At 38.2% G+C, this 22,378-nt stretch overlaps 1 protein-coding gene across 3 annotated transcripts in view; it reads right to left on the bottom strand.

The window, feature by feature from the left end:
• Nucleotides 1-2,508: 2,508 nt before the first annotated feature.
• MGAT5 (alpha-1,6-mannosylglycoprotein 6-beta-N-acetylglucosaminyltransferase) overlaps nt 2,509-22,378 on the bottom strand; it is a 144,175-nt gene continuing 124,305 nt past the window's right edge. For all 3 annotated transcript variants that reach the window (XM_067473042.1, XM_067473043.1, XM_067473045.1), the window contains exons 12-17: nt 17,550-17,699; nt 10,523-10,669; nt 7,850-7,966; nt 6,627-6,701; nt 5,030-5,187; nt 2,509-4,062 (exon numbers count right to left, since the gene is read on the bottom strand). In XM_067473042.1, coding sequence (XP_067329143.1) covers nt 3,864-4,062; nt 5,030-5,187; nt 6,627-6,701; nt 7,850-7,966; nt 10,523-10,669; nt 17,550-17,699 — 846 coding nt within the window. In that variant the 3' untranslated portion in view covers nt 2,509-3,863. The remainder of the gene's footprint in view (nt 4,063-5,029; nt 5,188-6,626; nt 6,702-7,849; nt 7,967-10,522; nt 10,670-17,549; nt 17,700-22,378) is intronic.

Raw genomic sequence — 22,378 nt, forward strand, 5'->3', positions numbered from 1 at the left:
GTATGAAACATCTCAGCAAGTCTATCAAAGGTCTGCTTCTATTTTCAATTATATACTATAACATTCTTACAATAAGAACTTCGTCTGTTTTATTTTCCTGTACAATCACTCAAGATTTTCTACCCTGCCACTAAGCAGCTAATTTTTTTGTTTGTTTTCTTTTTGGCCAATGAACATCAAGTCACTACGCTAGCCACTTGACAGCTCTATCATCTGCTGAAAGCCCTATATTGCACCAACATACTAGCAAAACCCTATGCTTATCCTAGAGCTCATTCTGGCCTATTTCCCTCCAGAAAGTCATATATGAAGACAGACAAGCACACAAGGAGAATGTAGTGTCAGAATATGAAATATATACCAACACTGAAGGAAAGATCCTCAAGTGATAGATCAGTTTCCTAACCATTCCTGCTACAACTTTCCTGCAACTGGCCTAGCCTTCCTAATTGGACGGCTTTTTCTGAAGGAGTAATATTAGACTGGAGCATTACTAATCTGAAAAGTAATATGAAAACATTTATAAAGATGTATTTACAGTGCAGAACCATTTCAGAACTACCTGTGGTAGTGCTTTTTTTGCCTTCGACTTGGCAAAAATCTGTTTTAATCCAAGAACATATCATAGATGAAATAATTTAGGTCAGTTATCAAATGTGCCAAAACTGAGAATGGGCAATTATTATTATTATTATGCAACAAAAACAAAACAAATTAAAATGTGGGGCAGTTCTTCTTGTACTTTCAGACAGTGGGCTTAAAATTCGTTGATACTAACCCACAAAATATTAAATTCCAGGTGCCATATAATGCAGAAATTCAAGATGTGAGTTGGCCTTTTCATTCTGAAAGCCAATTGGGTAAAGCCTAATACAGAGTTTGGATCAGCTGCTGCTCAGTTTCAATTCCACAAAAACAGTTTTAGTTACTTTGATGAACCATTTCCCCTGTTATGTTATGGATGTTTAGCACCTTTACTGAAAAAACAATTCTGGAGATATGACTGTACATAAAACGGTTAGAAAAGGGAAATACTCCATCAGAATGGAAAGAACCAGATTTTAACTCAAGTCTGCCATTATTATGTCCCATAATAAAAATTCTTTCTCACAAATATATATGCATGGATTTATATGCAACTGAAATAAGCGTATGCCTTAAATCATACACAATGTTAGTGGGGAAAACAACACTAAATGTTCGGCTGGTTTTTTTTCAGTTTCACTGAGAAAAGTGAGCCCTCCACATTAGGGGCACAGGATTCCCATGAAAGTCTATGTTGTGAACACAGAAATTGCTTTATTTATCTGAGAGAACACCACTCTAGGAATTTCTATGAATTGAAGTCATGCTGGAAGACCTAGGACTTCTTTCACCGGCAGTTGTGGGTGGTGCAGGTGGGGCGCCTCGTGGTGCCCCTCCCTTCTTTCCTCATTATATGGTAGGGATGGGACAGGATGCATTGGTGCCCTTTCCATGTCCCCATCAGATGGGTGAAAGGGTGGCAATGCCCCATCATATGGAGAAAAAGAGAGGAAAGTGTGGGTAGCTCCACCTGAGCTATCAAAAAAAACTTTCCGGTTCCCCTCTACATTGGGAGTAATGTGGGTGGGGTCAAGCCAGTGATGCTTGGCAGGCTCCATCGACAAATGGAAGAATGGGGCAAAAAAAAAAAAACCCTATGTGAAGAGGTCCCCAGACTGGAAGTTGGCCATCCTCCATCACAATGGAGGATGGAGAAATGCCTAGAAATCTTGAGATCCTCCAGCATGACTAGAGGCAAATGACCACCGAGTCAGACTGAAGGACCTGGAGATTTCTAGAGAAAAAAAAACCCATGAATAATCAAATCTTCTAAAGTCAAAACCACAAATATAGAGGAAGAACTGCAAACTTGTGTTTCTGGTTCTTTGGCATGCAACTGCACCTGGAAATGGATAACTGCATTGGATCTAAAACAAGATGGCCTGAACTCGTTTAGTAATGTATGTTGGTAGATGCAGTAGCTTTTAAGGCCATTGCAAAAGGAGGTATCCAGCACCTACCTGTGCAATGACATCCCATCACCAACTCTCAAGCTACAGCCTGTGGGCGCTGTGGTAGATCCCATGGCCAGTGAATGGGAAGCAAGCATGATCCCGGGGACTATTTGATTGCAGTTTTGTAACCAGAAAGAGGAAGAGCCCTCACCTTGTATTGATAGGCTGAAGGAGTGTCTGCATGGTCAAGGGGAAACACGTGTGACAATGGAAGAAGAACACAAGCAAAAGAAATTTTGCAGAGTTTTACACTCTGCCATCAATCATGCAGGATTTCAGCCAATGTCCGCAAACACAATACTATTTGTCAAAGCGGAATGACACCAAGTAGATACTGGCCTATATTTTTAAATGTTCTGTTTTTAAGCCTTACCTTGACAATTTGTTTGAGAATAATTTTCTCTTCTGGTCTTTGGCATGTCAAGAGCTATGATAGTGCTCATAGAAGAAAGTAATTAACTATATTACAAAAGATAGAAATTAAGTGTATTACTTCATGAGTAGAAACAGCAGAAGAAAACCAAAACAGCATATACAGATGCAATATTGAAAATAGTCCAACCTTTCCTTGCTGCCCCGACCTACAGTAGCTTTCAAGACCTTACTGCAGAACTATGAAGGCTTCTCTTTACCAAATGCCATTTACATAATCCACAAGTAGTGCATATAAAGATGTGTCAATTGTGCAGCAAAAACATTTTTTGAAATAAAAGATACTGTACATTTTTTAAAAGGAAGAACTCATTACATGTCTACGAGCAAAATCTGAGTCCAGCACTTTTCATTAACTGTAATTGTACATAACTGTTCTGTTTCCACATATTTTTGTTAACTATAAAAATGGCAGAAAAGAAGCCCCTCTCTTTTGTAGCAAAGGTGTAAATGGTGTGTGTGTTCCACAGTAGCTCTTTCAGTTGCCAGAAGATTACATGGCAGGCCACACTTCTACCACCAATTGTTTCAGGAACAGCCTCATTTCTACTCTCATCTTTCAGTTTCACTACTTTAACAGAAAATTCAAGAAAATATTGCTCAGAGGAAGCCATACTGCTTTCAATGATCACAAAACATTTCTAATTGCCACCTTGTGAAAGAAAACCTAGGGTGAATTGAGAAGTGAGCGCATTCATGATTCTAGACAGGGTGCTTATGTGGCTACGGAAGCCCTGACTGATTCCAGTCATGACCCATGATTCACCCAGGAAGGATCTCTTGCTCTAGCTCGCCTCATTCATGGTGCTGCTTCCTCAGTTCTCTCAATGTTGCATGGGTTGTAAGTGACACTGCTCGATATGTGACAGGTAAGAGAGAAACCAATAGTCAATGGTGAGATGTTCAGTAGCTGCATTATCTTGTAGTTCCAAGTTTGCAGGAACAGCACCAGCCATTCAGAGTTCAGGAGAATGCTAGAGTCTGTATGCCCAGGATATGTTTTGGAGTCTTTCATGCACTGCCTTTTTCACGTCTGCTTTTTGTACTGGTGACATAATACTCAAAAACAGTTCTTTACCATGGTGAGTTGTTTGGAAGGGAAATGCAAAATATCCCAAGCTTTTGTTTTACTTCTTACAAAGTGTTGGGTTCCATTTGTCCATTTCTCCTTAAGTAAATAAAGAGACTTCCCATGGGCTTCATGGCAGTTGCTGACTTAGGAAACCCTTATCACCAGAGATTTTATTTTTAATCTTATTTGTTCCATTCTTGGTACAGACTTCTACTCTTCAGCAATTTTTCTGCCTGCAATAGCAAAGTGCAAAAAAAATGGCAGTAGCTCTCTAAGCCACGTGCTTTGTTTGTCCCTTCATAAAGTCATGTGAGTTGCTGCTATAGACAGTCTTTACAAAGTGCAACTTGTCCTTTAAGATAGTCTCTACAAGGGCAGATTCTTTTGTGGTTTGGATGAGATCCTGCACAGCTGAATAACAAGAGATCACCTTGGAAAACACAGTGCTTTCGCCTTTCATCAAAAGAAGGAACCAGAATATCATTTGTGGACTCAACCGTATGGCATTCAATGCTGAATCTGAAAAAAAAACACACACATAAAAAGAAATGCAATAGGAATCACATCATTTTCTCATTTAGTGAACCAATAAGTAGTGAAACTTATGATCTGTAGAGCTGTACTGCTAATATGAAAGTTCTACCACTTAAAGAAAAAAACAGATTTATTCTTACGTAAATGTTCAGTCCAGCATTTTAATTACACAGAGACCAACTATTTAAAATAATTTCTAGCACTCACTATGATTTCACTGTACTAGAAGCTGGTGGCTGTTGTTAATGCTAGTTCTTGAGCAACTTCAGTGGCATATGAAACCAAGTAACACAACAACATGACATCCTGCAGTTGTCATACACTGAATGTAGCCTTCTACTGTTACGTCCAATGCACAGTGCACAAAGTGATAAGAGATTTTTGTGGAGAAGCACTCAGCTATACACTATTGCATATTGGATATCAATAGGCCAGGAGGTGGCCCTCCAAATGATACAGAATTCTAATTTCCATCGTATTAACAAGGAGTGTGGATACCTGGGTCACTTCCCAACAACTGTAGATGCAACAAATAAATGTGCAGTACCTTCATGCATGAGAACAGAAGATACAGCATTTATTTTATCAATATCCATTGCACACCCCTCTAGGAACAAGTACTTGAAAATGAGAGTTCAGTGCTGCCAGGACTTCAATTTGTTGATTAAGACAGAAATTGGAGAAAGAAAGCCATTTTAACTTTTGATACTGACAAAGCATACTGGGTAGAAATTCCCACATCTAATAATGCTCCATAGATGTATCTAGTGTATGCATGAATGCCAAGTCATTAATTGAAAGCCACTATCTTTCTAAACATTGAAGCTCTAACATGTCTGTGAAACACAGATTGATAGTTTCCTGCTGTCATTTAAGATTTCTTTTAAAAAATGCTAAACATGGAATTAAAAACTCTCTCATGTTTTCTTATCCCCTAACTTGCAAGACTTACTTCAAAAGGTCTTTGTCCTTGTTCAGGTGCTGGAAAAAGGATGGCTCACAGATAAGATGATTTTCCTGACAAACCTGTTTGCATGATTTTCCAGGCCCAGCCATTTTAACTTGAAGGGCACTTAATGGGGGCCACATCACTTGTCCGTGGCAGAAATCCTGAAATAACATAGCACATTTTAAAACTACATAGATCACAGCACACAAATGGCACTTGGCTGTTATTAAAAATCTTCAGGCAATTCATTCAAGACTGCAATGTAATCCTTGTGGATCAGAGTCCAGATGTCACATGATCACTGCAAAATTTGCAAGTTTACAATGGTCCCACCCTGGAAGAGAGCTGGCATACAAGTGTAATAAATGAAATACTGTAAAGCAACATATATGATTACCATCTTTCCTATAAGCTGGAATGAGGACTGGTAACTTCATGTGTGGTATAGTGGTTTGACTTTAGAATTAGCATGGACAAACTTTGGCCCTCCAAGTGTTCTGGATTTCAACTTCCAGAAATCCCAGCCAACTTACCGGCTGTTGAGAATTGTGAGAGTGGAAGTCCAAAAGACACGGAGGGCCAAAGTTTGCCCATGCCTGCTCTAGAATCCAGAATTAAAACCCCTGCTTTCTGGAAAAACCAACTGGATGACCTTGGGCAAAACACACTCAGAGGAAGGTAAAGGAAAACTTCCTGTGAACAGATCTTGACAAGAAAACACAAGGACAGGTTGGAAGTTGGGTTACCATGGGCCAGAAAACAGCATCACTAAGCTGAGAGGGCGAAATAAATAATGTGCACCAAAGAAGAACTCAAACAGAGCAGTTTCTGCAAGATGACAACATGCCAGTGAAGGGGCTAACTGGACCTGAAAGGAAAAGGTCTTGAAGTGAGGACAGGGAACTTAGTCTCTGAGGCTGAATGTTCTCTCTCTCAGAGCTACATCTGGTCCTCCAAAATTTCCCAGAAGACCAAGCCTGGTTCTCCATCATCTGTGTAGGAGGCCTTTGTACATTTTGGAAGACTAATGCAACTCTCTTAAGGCTTAGAATAAGACAAAGATGGGATCAAGGCCGTAACTGCACTTTTTCCATATCACTATTGCATTGAATTTACTGTCCACAGGCTTGGTCCCACAGCCACATTTTTAATTTCTTTCTAAAGGTCAGGAGGGAGGGAACCGATCTAATTTCACTGGGGAGGGAGCTCCACAGCTGAGGGGCCACCACTGAGAAGGTCCTGTCTCTCGTCCCCACCAACCGCACCTGTGAAGGAGGTGGGACTAAGAGCAGGGCCTCCCCAGAAGATCTTAACCTTCGAGGTGGCTCACAGAGGGAGATTCGTTCAGACAGGTAAGCTGGAATCATATCTGTATCATAGAAGCCAAGTTGATAATGTTCAGGGAAAGAGAGTCATACACACACATTGAGGAAAAACCTAACCCCCCCCCCCCCTTCCTCACAAATATGTTTTATTTGTTGGCATTCTGACGGTAGTGTAAGGAATTTGTGTGGACAGAATTCCTTGTGTGGACAGAATTCAAGAATCGTTCTTCAAGAAAAAGGCACAGAACAAATGTCTACAGATAAATAAAATATACCTGCTTCTCAATGAACACATTCATTCTCTGCAGCATTCCTTCACATGTGAATTCAAAGGGCAAGTAAGGTTCAATCTGTCAAAAATAAAATACATTTGTTTATTGGTGATGATTTTTAATAAAATATTTACTATTGTGCCCCATGTTTGGAGAATGGCTCCAATAGTGTTTATTACAACCTGGACCCAACTGTGTCACAGTACTTCAGCAATTCCAGTTATGCAAAGTGATTTGCATTTTTGAAACTTGCACAGACTGGTGTGGAGTTCCCCCCCCCCCCCCCCCTTTCTGGCAGGTTTCAGTACTTCCTCTAAGCAGACCCTACATCACACAACCAGGAGGAAAATAGAGAAATGCTTTGGCCAAATAAATTCATTTTTTGAGGAGGTGGAGGAACCGAAGCCTTTTTCTTGTTGGCTGGCCAGATCCCTTTCTTGTAAAAGAGGTAGCTCCTCCAAAAACCACTCTAAGGAAGACCAACATTTGAGGACAGATGGTTGTCTGGCAGCAACAATGAGCAACATTTATGAGAGAAGAGGCAATGCAGTGCAATTGCAGAAATAAGTTTACTAGCTATTCTGCTTCATATCTCATTTCTTCACCATGACAGTTCTCTTTAACCAGAGAAACAATTTTGTGATATTCTAATATATGTATTTCGATCAACTTTTTCAACATGGAAGCAACTTACTTGTTCAGGATTAATATTATTCCTTTTTTTTTTTTAAAGGACAGACTATACATATATTCTGTTGTGATGTAACAGGCACAGGATAATTACTCCCCAAAGAGAAACAAGTATGGAAGTACAATTATTCATGAAAATTTTGGCAAGATCTTTCCTTCCTGGTTTGAAAATGTATTCTAGCTTTCTTAGGTTTTGACATAATTTGTTTCTTTCAGTGAGTCATGTGCTACTTTGGATGTATATATTTGCATATTCATTAAGAAAAGGTGAATGGTATTTCTTGTGCTTTGAGTCACATACCTGTGCAGAATATGACCTTACTGTGGGCGAAACATCAGGAGATAATGCTTCTGGAACATGACCATACAGCCTGGAAAACTCACAGCAACCCAATATGACCTTAATTTGGGATCATCACATTATGACAAAACCAGTTGTATAACACTTTATTCTGGCTTTATGATGCAAGCCTTTTTTGTTTGTAATGAAGCATATTTAGGAACTAATTACAATGAGGTATTAAAAAACTTTTAACCTTTTGACTCAAAATGGCTTTCACTGCCTTCTCAACTTCCAAAAGGTCGTTGATATTTACAGTCCAGACATGAGGCCTTCCAATATAGACTTCGGCGTAGGGGTGTTGAGATGTCAGCTGAAAGAAGAACCAAACACCAGTTGCAGACACCCAATACTCTGTATATTCAAAATGTTCAAGTCCATCATTTGGCAAATCTCAGAGACAAGCCAGGCCCTATCCAGTGATAGCTCAAATCAATTCTAGGAAGGATGTCAAATTCTTTGAATGGAACCACCATTCACAAGAAACTCATAAGCTGGTTCATTATTCAGAACCAGAGACGTACCTCAGTTAAAAAACACTCTTATGGTGAAGGTCCTTTTTGCTCCTCCTTAGCTTCCCTTTCCCCCTTTCTCCATCTAGCTAGAAGACGTACAGCATCAGCATTAGGAGGATGGTGAAGGAGGGCTGGATAAATACAGCTTTTCTGTATTGGGTTGCCAGTGTGTTTGCAATGAACAATACAATCAAGTTTGAACTGGGAAAGAGTGGGCACTACTCCAGCCAATCCTACAGGCCATGTGTGCCTACCTAGCCAAGGAAATAGTAGTTGCCTCCAGAATGCTTTACTGCATGTGTGTGGACAGCAAACAAAAAGAGAGAGAGAGAGAGAGATGACCCTGGAAATGGATTACCAAAATGGAAATCAGAAGAAATGTGGAAACTGTGAAAGAAAGTCATTCCTGGATATGTATCAGGAAAAGCTTTCAAATGCTCTCTAGAAGGATCAAAATGTTTTATTGACTTATACAAGGCTTATCTGTCATGGCTGTTTATTTCACATGTGCATACTTTTTAAACCAGTGATTCCCAACCTTTGGGCCTCCAGGTATTTTGGACTTCAACTCCCAGAAATCCCAGCCATTTTACCCCATTAGGACCTGTGGGAGCTGAAGTCCAAAACACTTGGAGGCCCAAAGGAGACCCGTTGTATTAAACTATGATGCAAACATTTACTGAAACAGTTAAAATTCTTGTTTGCTTGGGGGTACAGCCACCTATTCCCCTCTTCCCTTGTTAATTATGCCTCTGGTATCAAGTTTTCTTAGGTGAGGTATTTCTGTATCTTTGTAGAAAAAAAACAAACGTTAATGTACAAGGCCTGGCAATATATGAGTAGCTCAAGGGGGTTTAAATCTCCACTGCTCTTTCTTTATCTTCTGGTCTGGCTAGTACTTAGGCACCACACATTAATTTCGTATTTTACATAGCCCAGGCTCACTGAGAAGATTTCTTAATAGCTTTTTCCTGCTCTCTGGCCAGGACAAAAGTACCTTTTAAAAATATCACTGAAGATATTATTGGTAGTCACATGATTTATGAAAAGGATGATTACTTTATTCCATTTTGCTACCAGCAGACCACAATTAAAATTGAATTTCATGCTGTATCTCTCCTCCTTCAGGAAGTTAATGGCCCATTTGATTGCTCTTTCCAGGAACCAAAGCAGCTAAACAAATACGTTTCAGTATATTGATTTAAAAACAAATATTTTCATTATGAAAAAGAAATTCTATCACAGCTAGAATATTGTTTGCACTTGTTTAATAGGCTACATGTGGTCAGCATACAAGATGCAGGTGGTATTGATTTCACTACATAATAAATACTCATGGAGAACCAAAGGGCTACAAGAAGGTGCTTTGAAAAAATAGGAACCAGGATGTGGGATCAACTCTTATTAAAAGAAAGAATGCCTAGCAAAACTGGAGTGGATTTCCATTTCTTTTCCTTTTTCTCATTTAAAGCTAATTAATATAGGTTTAAAATGTATAAGCATAAATATACATTTAAGCATAAACTTAAATGCAAAATAAGCATAAACTTCCAAAGAAGTTTAACTGAGAGATGAGATGTGGCTTTATAGTCATTATATTAAAGGGTTTTAAAAGGTATCTAATGCCCGGAACCTTCAACTAGTCCAACGGTTGGCAGCCAGGTTGCTCACCAGAGCGACGTACAGGGAACATACAATTCCTTTGTTATGCCAACTCCACTGGCTACTGATCAGCTTCCGAGCACAATTAAAAGTGTTGGTTTTAACCTTTAAAGCCCTAAACGGTTCTGGCCCAGACTACCTGTCCAAATGTATCTCCTGCCACGAACCATCACAAAGTTTAAGATCTTCAGGAGAGTTCCTGCTCTCGATCCCACCACTATTGCAAACACGATTGATGGGGATGAGAGACAGGGCCTTCTCAGCAGTGGCCCCTCCTCCCTAGAGATATCAGATTGAGTCCCCCTTTGGGGGGAGAAGGGCGGGGTATAAATATAGGAAATAGATAAATAAATAAATAATGTTTTAAATGTTTGTATACAATTTTATCACATTGGGAACCTTGATGGGTGAGTTGGTTCACTGGCTGACCAACAGACAGATGTGAGTCAGGCATAACTCAGTGGGAGCCCTGTTCCTTATTCAGTCTAATTGGACCTTTTAATTGCTTAAAGATGCTTCAGAATACCCTGTGAAACAATAACCCCAAACATTTCCCAAATTCTACTCTATGTCTACTAAAATGACAAATCGTTAGTATGATATTCAAAAAATGATGTGTTACAAAACATGCTACTTGTGTATCCAGTCAACAATGTGCACAAAACAAGTGGGTGTAGCAACTGGCTCCTTACCTCTCGGAGAGTTGGCTTGCCTTTGAAGAAGTCTGTGTTTTTGCTGCTTTTGGGTGGATTAAACTTTGGATTCAGAAATGCACATCCATTTGCGATGGCCTCCAGTGGAGCAGGGCCCTCATATGGAAAACCAAGGCCAACAAAGAGCTGCAAAACAGAAACATATTTTTAAATGAGTAAAACCAGATATTAGTGTAACATGAAAGCTGTTTGATACCTATTAAAGTCTGAGAAGTCTAGAATTCTTCCTTCATTCTGTGTAAAGACTATGACTATGCACACTTCAAGACATCAAGCTGGCTTTTGTTTCCCTCTCCTTTCCAGATCTCAAAAGCTCATCTACAATTTTGTGAGTATTTTGTTGGTGTTGATAGGCTATTATTAGCCTATTTTTGAAGGTGCTTACCAGCTCAGAAAGCTTGCTTTTCAAGATGAGAAATGGGCTACCCTAAAAATCCAAAACACATATAATATAACAAGCTTGGAAAAGTTACTTTTTCAGTTATAATTCCCAGAATCCAAAGGGTCACAATGGCTATGGGATTCAGAGATCTAGATTTGAGGAGGGTAGTCCAACCAACAACTTTTTTAAAGCTCTTCTGCTAATAAACGGGGAGGTGAGATTTGTGATTTGACATATGATTCAAGAAACTATTTAGCTTGGCATAGAAGCCCAAAAAAGTATAAATTAAAATTAAATGATCATTGCACTGCTTTGATAAAAGAGCCCATCAAATATCCTCCCAAACTGACCATCTTTCTTTTATGGCTGAAATGAAAATGATGAAAGCCTTTTCAAAATTAAAATGCATAAAGTTCTGTGCATATCTACAGAGCACTGGAAGTAAGATGGGGGAGGAAATTAAGAAGAATGGACATCATAGTTTAAGTGTTTCATGCAGCCAAAACTCCAATGGAAAAGGAAAACGGGTTTACATTGTCTTGCATTATTGAACCAAAGCATTTTTGCAGCTCTGTTAGTGATACTTTTCTCTCATTACTAAAATAATATTCCAAAATTTTGTCTTCCATATCCTTTGGACTTTGGCTCTCAGAAATGCTGGTCACTGCCCAAAGTAGCAGAGGCTTCTGGGAGTTGAAATCTAAAACATCTAGAAGACCAGACTCATACAAACCTGCCTGGGCCCTGAGATCTTCAGGAGAGGGCTTTCTCTCGGTCCCACCTCCATCTCAAGCTTGGTTGGTGGGAACAAGAGAGTGGGCCTTTTCAGTGGCTGCCCCTCAAATTGGGAACGCCCTTCTTCCCAGAGAAGCCAGAATGGCCCCCTCTCTGGTGTCCTTCTGGCGGCACGCTAAAGCCTTTTTATTCAGATAAGCTTTTAAAGATGAAGGTGTTTACGATCTAGACAGGGGTGCTGAGGCTTTTAACTCTGACTTTGTTCTAATAGTTTTTAACTGATAATTTTTAAATACTGTTTATATTTAATCCTGTTTTAATGTTTGGATATTTGTATATTTTAAGTAGTTACGCTAATGTTTTTAGGTTAAGCCACTTTGAGTCCCCTTCAGGGGAGATAAAGCAGGGTGTAAATAAATATAATAAATAAACAAATAAAGGTTGAGAACCATTGCTCTGCAATGAATTACTGGGCCCATCATAGAGCATCGCCATTATATGGCCCGTAACCTAAAGCAGTCTTTCTTAACCTGTTGGTCCCCAAGTGTTTTGGCCTACAACTCCCAGCAATCCCAGTCAGTTTACCAGCTGTAAGGATTTCTGGGAGCTGAAGGCCAAAACATCTGGGGACCCACAGGTTTGAGAATCGCTGATCTAAAGGGACCTCACTGGGAGAATTCAAGACAAGGCTTTCACCATAGGCACATTCTGATTATGAAATTATCTCCATTAGTCCCACACTTGATAGCATTGAGGTAGGCAGTGAAAGCATTCTTCTGCTTTGCTTTCAATCGTTTTTAAACGGAAGCCATTTCTTTGTTTTTTCTTTAGTTTAAGGCATCAGCTGAATTATTATTTGACGAGGTTTTGCCCCTCCATGCAAATAACTTTAATGGGGTTGAAAAGTTGTATAAAGTCCCCTATAAATAAGATATAGCATTAATAGGGTCCTTGTTAGATTTGGGCTCAGAGAGAGATGTTTCCATAAAACTGATAGGTTTGATTGGAATTCAATAGCATCTCACATACGCAGCCTGAATTCATGTTACATGCTTGCTTACAATTGACATGGCCTAACGTGTCTCGCGCAATACAGTACCACTTGTAGAGGGACACTTTTGGAGAAGCCTTCCACTTACAAACAGAAGGTGGCAGCAAAGTTTGCAGGAATGTGTGCTCTTAATCCACAAGAGCCAAACTAAAAGGAAGAGCAGCAAACAGCTATTCTTAGACACTGTTTGCATATTACAGGGAACAGGTAAGAGAAGGTATGAATGATTTACAAGGAGACATATTTGTGGCTTTCCATCACCATTTTAGCACTTACACTTCCCTTTTCTCAATTAATTTTTTTTTCTTGTAACATGCAAAAAGCAGGTTGCTACTGAACAGGCAAACTTAGTACTGAATAATATTAATGCCGAATAGTCCATTTTCCAAAAGGTATCCACATGGGATGTCGATGCAACCAGCATCCTTCCAGCAAATTAAAACTTTCTGAATTTAACCTGCATACAATCTTAACAGTGTCCAGATAATACCAGAACCTCATGTAACAAGGAAAAAGAAAATCAGTCAAGTCAAATCCTGCATTCATTCTTGCCATTTTAGCATAAGCAAGCCTTAATCCCCAATCCCTTGGCACAGATTATTTAGCATTATTTCCTTGAATGACGGTAAACAGACATTTATGGGCATGATTCAAGCTCTCTGAGAGCAAGTACACTGGATAAGTAGGTAACAAATATTTAGTACACCTTATGAATATACGTCTTCAAAAGAATAATGAGGCAAAGTGCCATCTGTCTGCAAGATGTTCTAACTTGATAAACAGGGTGCTTTTTGTTAAGAGGCCAAGAATGGCAGTGGAAGGCTTAAGATAGGGAGGGGGAAAGCTCCCAAACAAAACCTACTCATAAATTGATAGCTATATCACATTTTGCTAAGAGTTCTCTTCTCAAAAAAAGAAAAGAGGAACTCAAGATTTATGGAGCTCAAGACGATCTATTTCTCAAGTCCCATACCACCAAAAGCAAAAAAGTAGACACTCTACTGAGCAATTAAATTATATCTTTTAATTAGCTGCAACTGGAACATGGCTGAACCATTAATTAAAGGATTTAAGATGTCACCAACAATTCAGTAGTGGCCCGGTTTTAATTAGTTACAGAAAAGGATACTACGGAGTAGATAAACATTCTCCAGCTTTTACATCAGTACTGTTGAACATCTTTTCACTTCTGTGCTGTCAACGTATTTAATGAAAACTCGCGGGGGAGGACATTGGAGCAAGCACCTTTTGACAACACAGGGGTTTCTGTTACTACTTAATAATAAATGCAGCAGCAACGCTCTTTCACAGCTATGGTAAACGACTGATGTAACTGAAAATCCTATCTTCAAAGTAACTGCATTATTCACTTGGCAAGTTCATCAAAATACAGGTAGCACAGTAATGTTGACGTGAGACAATACTTTTAGTCCTTTTTGCAGGAATGAATTTCAGAAAGTACTAAAAATCCTTTCCTACACACCATAAAGCAAGGTTTTACCATTATTATTATTAGGATAGCCCACATTTTTGAGGTACTGCCAAATGGCATTGTGAAACACTATTCAAATTCTGTCTCCTAGTGGAAATGATGCATTTAATTATTTTGCCTTTGAGGTTGTAAACTGCATCCTTTGGAAACCAAAAGCATAACCATATTGAGATGCTCAATCTCTCTAACTTTCTACAAATCTTCATGACTGAACATTAACATTATGGCAAGGTTCAGTGTTAAAAAGGTACTGCCAAAGGATGCTTTATGCTAGTATTTTTATTTTGAACCCTCAGATAAAACATAAAGCCCTAAACAGTTCCAGCCCACCTTACCTATCTGAACATATCTCCCTAAAGGAATAATCTTGGAGATTAAGATCACCCGGGGAGGCCCTGCTCTCAGTCCCACCTCCCTCGCAGGTGCAGTTGATGAGGATGAGAGACAGGACCTTCTCAGTGGTGGCCTCTCGGTTATGGAACTCCCTCCCTAGTGACATCAGATTGGCCCCCTCCCTCCTGATCTTCAGGGGGAAAACGGGAAATGTGAATGTGGGACCAAACTTTTGGATAATATATCAGTGCAATATGTGAATGTGGAATGGTGCAATGATAACTGGACTGGACTATAATATTAGGTTATGTGATTTTAATAATTGTAATGTTGAAAGGTTTTTAGTGGTTGTTTCAATGTATATGTTTATTTGCTGTGTTGTATGTGTTGTATGGCATCAAATTGTGCCTTTATGTGAGCTGCTCTGAGTCCCCTTCGAGGTGAGAAGGGTGGAATATAAATATGGCAAATAAAACAAACAAATAAATCCCAGAACAACCAGGGTCTACTCAGACCAAGTGCTGGGTAGTGGTGCTGGGTAGTGGTAATGCTTCGTGGTAACGCACTACCACAGATATCAGTATTTTCAATTTTAGACCCAAATAGCCTGCTAAGCTTAAAACTGCAACTGTTTCTGTAGAGTAATACACTTTATTATATTAATTACAACAGTTGTAATCTTTCTGTTTTTTATATATACTCTCAGATGGCAAAAACTAGGATCCACATGCTTAGGAAATCAATGATCCAGAAATCTGTAACTCATTATTTATTACAGAGGGTATATTCACTATTTCTCTTGGAAAAAATTAAGGCTTTAACATTTTAAAATTTCATAAATGTGTCAAATAGACCTCTAATATGCTAAGTAAGTTATGAATGATACATTTTATGTTTGTAAAGGAATATAGTGATAGGATGGCCACATACTGTGACAGAACTTCCTACTGTTTTCAGACTGCGCTATTATTATTGCAAAAACATCCAGGCTGATAAGCTAACCAGAATGAACCAGCTCACGGCCATCATCTGCTAGTCTGGACAGGATAAAAAACAGCGCTAACTACTATGGGTAGAGGAGGTATCATTTCTTTGGATTTCATGGGATAAGGTCACCACATTATTTTTGGTATTGGAAACAACTGAAAGATACAACCAGAGGGGTGAAATAGTCCCATCCACATATTCAGAACTGCACAACGAATAATGACAAAACTGAAGCTAGATGGTTTTTTGAGAAGTGGCTGAGCAATCTCCCATGGATGGGGATATTCTCTGTGAAAGAGCAGGTGTGCAACACTGGCCTTTTTCTGAATATAACCTTTTCACTGGAGGTTCAGGTGGTGGGACCAGCTACAGTCTTTCCTGGAAAGGGACAATCTGGCCCCAAGAGTTCATACGTAAGTAACTTGCTAGTGACGACTATAGCATTGTATTATGTACAGTGTGCCCTTGAAAATGACACAAAAGCTGGACAAGTACAATGAACAGCAACTACACTACAGTCAGGAAAACACCATAAAAGCCACATGGTACCAGTTCTGAAGGGATTGTTCTGGCTGGTATCACATTCCACACTGAATTCAACGTGCTTATGACGACAGTGAAAGCCAAAAATTGCGTGGGACCTCGATACTTGAAGGAGTGTCTCATTGATACTTGTAGGAGTGCCTCTCCCTCAAAAAACCTGCTTAACCTCTAAGGTCTGCCAGGGAGGTCCTTCTCTGTGTACCACTAGTGAAGGTGTGAAGAAGACCTTTTTGTACTGTGGTGCAAAGGTATTCCCTGTTTGGTGCAAACACTGGTTTTACTTTGACATCAAATTAAAATAGGTTTTCATCAAAGTCTTTTGGACTCAGGGATCATGCTAAAGTAAATGCCTTGATATACTGCACACCATATATACCATTTTAAATTACTTTAGATGTCTAATTTGTTTCAAATTGACATTTTCCTGCTTATACCTTGCCATCACAGGTTTTGAAGCAGGATGAAATGTCATGAATATTGTGACATTAATGACTCAAAAGTGTGACACACCCTAAACTATGTTTGAAGAGAGTTGTTTTCCAGTTTGAGGTATTTAATTAGATGAAAGAGGTATCCTGAATTGCTGAACCAAACTGTGAAATGAACTGGTGTGGAATTCAGTTGTTAACTACTAAACGAACTTGGATCTTACGTCTAAAGAAATCTTGGAAAACCTCAGCAGGCATCCTGCTTGGTAATTGCAATACCTTAAACTTGATACTATAATTATTCCAGTTGTCACATGATCACAAGGACAAAAAGACCCACCAAATCCTACCTCATTTCTCTCACTACAACCATTTCTGAATTCTTGGGAGAGTGGAGCAATAAGTAATGGTGTTCCTGCCCTGTCCTTGTAGTGGGATGCACTGCAGAATCACAAAAAGATCCTACAGGGATCTAGACAGCTATTGATTTTAGAATGCACCATGCTAGGATAGGCTGGACACATTATTACTCACCATCCCACTCTCCAGCACTGTGGAAATGGATGAGTGGGGTCACTGGTGTGTATGTGAGGCTCCAAAGGTAAGTTCTGGGTAGTAGCATCAGGATAAGCCATAGCTACATATTTGTAGCTGTATCTACTGGTGCATGATGTTGGCACATATTTGATAAAGAATTCTAAAGTTTTCTTAAAGCAACAACAACAACAACAACAACAACAACAACAACAAAGCAGTGCAATCTGGCAATGTCCTCAGAAGTAAGGCCTGTTCAAACAGAACCCGTTTCCTGAAAAGTATGTTTAGGACTAAAACCTCAAAGACTTACAAAGTATCATCACAACAATAAGTAGATGAGACTTTAGAACATTAGATATAGAGAAGTTAATTTCCACCACTATGGTGGAAATATGACAACTACTGTATATAAAAATATTACATGTTAATGGATTGTACATACTTAAATCTAAATACATATACATATACATGTGTATATGCGTATCTCACATCACACACACACACACTACTGAACTTACTTTTGTGCCTCTTAGCAAGAACTGTAAATCCCGGCCACTAAGGATGCCATGGTTTTTGACATAGCTAGGCATATAGATAGCACTTGTTCCATGGACGGTTCCGTGAACTTCAGTGTAGGTATGAATGACATCGAGATAAGACTTCTTATCCTAAGAAAAAAACATAAACCACAATAAGTCTTCACATTGAGTATCAGCTTCTTTATGTAAGTGCTTATTAAAGCAGAAGTGAAACAAAATCATGAAATGACAACTTCAGTCATTGCACAAAAAAAATATGAAGGAATATACACACACATATGTTTTCACTCAAAGATTTGGACAGCTTAATTGTACACCTAAAGGTAGTCAGTAAGGCTGATCATGGGATCAATATGAGCCTATTTTGGACTCCTTTTTCATAAGTGGGAATTCACAACTTATTCAAAAGTAAATACAGACATTAAATTATATAAGGAAAACAAGCTTTAAATTTTAAAAGATATCATTGAATTCTTTTTGAGAAGATGCTATGCTTAAATTTGAGTCCACATATCTGAACTATAGCAAATATTGTCTGTTGCTTCTACACATTCTGCATTCCCTGTACAAGAAACAGAATAGGGGAAGGAATTTCCATTTGATCCAATCAAAGTAACCCACATTGACAGCTGACTACTCCTAACTACTTCTGATGTTTTAAAATTATCTCTGATTTAAAAAACAAACAAACCCATATATTCCTGGTGTGTTTTTCTTTTCTTTGTAGAATGTATAGTGATAAACACATAGAAGTATATAATAAAAACCAATTTTACTTTTTCTTCACTAGTACTTATTTTAATATAAGATTTTGAAAAGATATAATACTAGAACAGAGTATGAATGCTCCTTCTCAAATACCAGCAATCTCAAAATCTGATTTCCTAACCAGGCAGTAAACGTCTCCTTTATGTTTAGGGGCATCGAATGTATGAGCTTGTATTTCGCATTTTTCACTATACCTTCTGTATTCCTTCATCACAAAGGCCCTGACCGATGTTCACCAAAAGGTTAGAGAAGGCAAACATTGCTTGTTTAGAATCATGGAACAACTGCATTCCTCCTACATACTTTACTTCTTTAATGAAAAAGAAACTCAGCAGCTATGCTAATACATAGTTCTCAGAGAGAAGGTAGGTTCATTTTTCTTGAACGGTGGATCAGGTTGGGAGTGTAGGAGATGGACTTTCTAGCTCTATTTTAAATATGTTGACATTACAGGCAGTTCCAAGTTACGAACATGATAGGTTCTGTAGGTTTGTTCTTAAGTTGAATTTGTATGCACATCAGAACAAGTACATTTTAAAAGTGTAACTTCAGCCAAACATATCTGTATTTTAGCTTTGGATAGCATAGGGAAAGGTTTACATTTGTGGGGTGTTTGTTTTGCAGTCTGCACCCATGTTCAGAAAATTTCACCTCACTTTCTGTCCCTATGAGAATTGGATTTTGAAAAAAAATAGCTTGTTGTGGAAACAAGGATTATTTATTTACCATATTTATATACTGCCTTTCTCAGCCTGATAAGCAAGAAAGCTTCAGTGGAGACCCCTTTTCCCCATGAAAACTATTTCAGGAGTGAATTTTCCTTCTGTGGTGTAGATTTCTCCCACTTTCTGTGATCTCACCCACATTCTTAACTATAAGTCATTTGTAAGTTGGATGTTTGTAACTCGGGGACTGCCTGTATTTGGGACAGCAATTGTGATCCTAAGACTTCTTCTGTAGTTTCTGAATATCCCTGCTTAAATGAGTTTCCACTTTGCCTTCAATGTCTTCTGAGCCTTTGACCTCCATAATATAGCATACATTCCAAATTCCTGTGTTTGAAATATCAAATCCTATCTTTATAAAAAAATATTCTGAATATATATTCCTTTGTTGTCACAATGCTAATAAGATCAACACACTTCAAAAAGCTGGCTGCCATTTGTGGTCAGGTTTGTGTGAGAGCAACGAAAAAATTACACAAATGCTAGAGGTATTAAACATAGGAAATATATTACTTACGTTGGGCTTTTAATGGAAAGGGGTTTGAGTTTTCACTACATGGCTAAAAAAACCCTTTGATTCTCTTATTTTTGTGAGGCTGAATATTTCAAAAATAAATCTAGGATTACGATGCTTGTACTTGGCAGTGGGAAAAAAAGCATTATCAAAAGTCGCAGCCTTATAGTAGCAGCACTGGCTTTAAAAATGCATTTCTTTTCTCTTTTGGTGCAGCATTCTCTCAGAGAAAGAGTGCAAAGTATTTCAAATGCGGAGATCTGATTTCGTAAATTCTCTTATTATAATGTAAGTGTGGTAATAATCTACCCTGCCTGGAGCCTTTGGAATTTAACAAGGGCCATAAATTATGCTTAAGTGTCTCAAAGGTGAAAACTGAAACTGCTAAAAAGCAGCCCTGTAACAATATAATCTACGCAATTCTGGGGGAAATAAAAAGATCGCCATGAATCTTACCTAACAAAATCATGCAGGACTTTATATATGATGCAATTACTAAAGGAAGGCCTTTGTTTGAACAACAGGAAGGTTCTGTCTACATGTCATTGTTAATTTGAATAAATTACCACAAAGTCTTTCACCTTCCTTGCCTTTATGTGTCTTAACTAAAATTCTAATCCATCTAGAGTCATATCTTACCAACTTAAATTGAGAAGTGCATTGAATTAAGATTTATAATCAGGCACCTGTCAAGTACAGATTCTTCTTTAATACAGACTGAAATTACCAGGAGAAGAATTTTCCCAACAACATTTGCTATGTGGGATCTTTTTTTTTTTTTTTTTGCGGAGTCTGTGAAGTCAATTTTCAAAGGGAAGTTACTTTTCAAAAATATTTGCTCAGTTACTCATTCCAGAACTTAAAAAGTAACCTGTTGCTATTACTCATTATAATAATTTAAAATGAATAGGGTTGAATGGTAAGAAAATGCCCTAAAACAGGGTGGGGGTGTGGGAATGAGAATAAGCAGAAATGGCTACATCAGCCAACAACTCATTGAAGGCAATTCCATCATCAGGGGCTATTTTTCTTTTAAGATGAGATATACTATTCAGGTTAGAGCCTTCTGCAATTTATTTATTTATTTATTTATCGTATTAGAAGCAAAACAAGGGTACAGTTGTAATGTATTTTAAAACACAATAGTTAAATGCAATAATTAAATGCAATATATTGATAGCCAAGTTGGCAGGCTTTCCTTCATACTGATCCCTGTTTCCTTAATATTGATCATTCAAAACAATTTTTAAAGACTGATAAATCATCTGCAGTATTTTTGGGGTGGGGGGAGAATGACAGACAAAATGAATGTTCAAACTCAGATGTACATGTACTTTCTGGTTCTGAGAATTTCAGTATTGTGGAATATTCATTTTATACCATGAACCCCAACACTGAAATGGTTCATTTTGAGACTCTTAAGGAATACACCAAAATTTCCTTGAGGTCAGAAAAATATTTTAAAAATGATGTAAAATGTTTTAAGAAATTATAATCTGTAAGCTCCAATTTTAGAACAGGAGAACCCTTACTGATACTTTGACACTGGAAAAGGCCATGAAGCTTACTGAAAATTTGATACATATAAATAGCTCTTTGAGCCTTCAATATCTGTATATAGGAATTAAAAATATTTTATGTTTCATCTTGAGAAATGTTCATTTCTAAATCTGGTTTGGACATTTTTCATGTTCCTAATGTGAAGTGCAATTTGGAAAATGACAGAGGGGCCCAAAGATACTAATGAATTTGTCCCAGTTTTATAAAATCCTTTTCGAACTATAATCCAGAGCTTCTGCCCTTGAAAACAGTTTATAATATTAAAAACCGTGGTCCTAACACTCAACTATATGACAAGAAGTAAAAGACTGGTCTTTAGAAAAGAGGAAGGAAAGGAGAATGGGAGAAAAGAAATATAGGAGCACCTTCAAGACTGGTTTTCATTTCAGTATGAGCTTTCATTGATATCAACCTACTTCTTCAGATACTGGGACTCACCATGCTAGAGAACGAATCCACTTTAAATCTGGTTGCTGCCTCCTGCAGAATTCTGGGGTTTGTAGTTTAGGGAGGAGCCTTTACCATTAGCCTCACTAAACTACAAACCCCAAAATTCTGCAGGAGGCAGAAACCGGATTTAAAGTGGATTCATTCTCTAGTGTGATGAATCATATAGTGAAGAGAGATAATTTGAAGCTTGGATATCACAGAAGAAGTCAGTTTATATTCATGAAAACTCACATTAAAATGAATACCAATTAAAGGTGCCTCTATCTATATTTTCATTCTCTTCTTGCTCCATTCTTCCTTTTTATGCTGCAAAAGACTAACACAGCAACTTCTTCGAAAATTGGTCCTTATTCCATTGATAAAACCTGAACTTATTTTTCAATCACTTTCTTGACAGCTATGTTAAACTTGCGATTTACAAAAGACAGTTTTGTTGATCGCTGTGTACACCATTGTTATTATTCTATGCCAATTATTTCCACCTAAATTTAAAAAGCCTCTCTGCACAAGACCTTTCACATCAAAGAAATCAGATTACAAAGAGAATGTGTTTTTCTCCCCGAGGCAATGTTAATAGGAAGATACAACTCTAAGGGGTTGAAATTTTGAACTGCATAGATTAAAATTCAACTTGATTCATCTGTGGTAATAAACGGTCGAACTGCAGTAAGGGAAGAGAAAGGAAGAAAGGGGAAGGTGAGTGAACGTGTTCTATTTATATGGAAAACTAATGCTGCTTAGCAGCCTTCAGTTAGCAAAAATATGCCTCATTTAAAAATCAGTCAAGTCAC

This window comes from Anolis sagrei, chromosome 1 (assembly GCF_037176765.1).
Source record: "Anolis sagrei isolate rAnoSag1 chromosome 1, rAnoSag1.mat, whole genome shotgun sequence".
NCBI lineage: Eukaryota > Metazoa > Chordata > Lepidosauria > Squamata > Dactyloidae > Anolis > Anolis sagrei.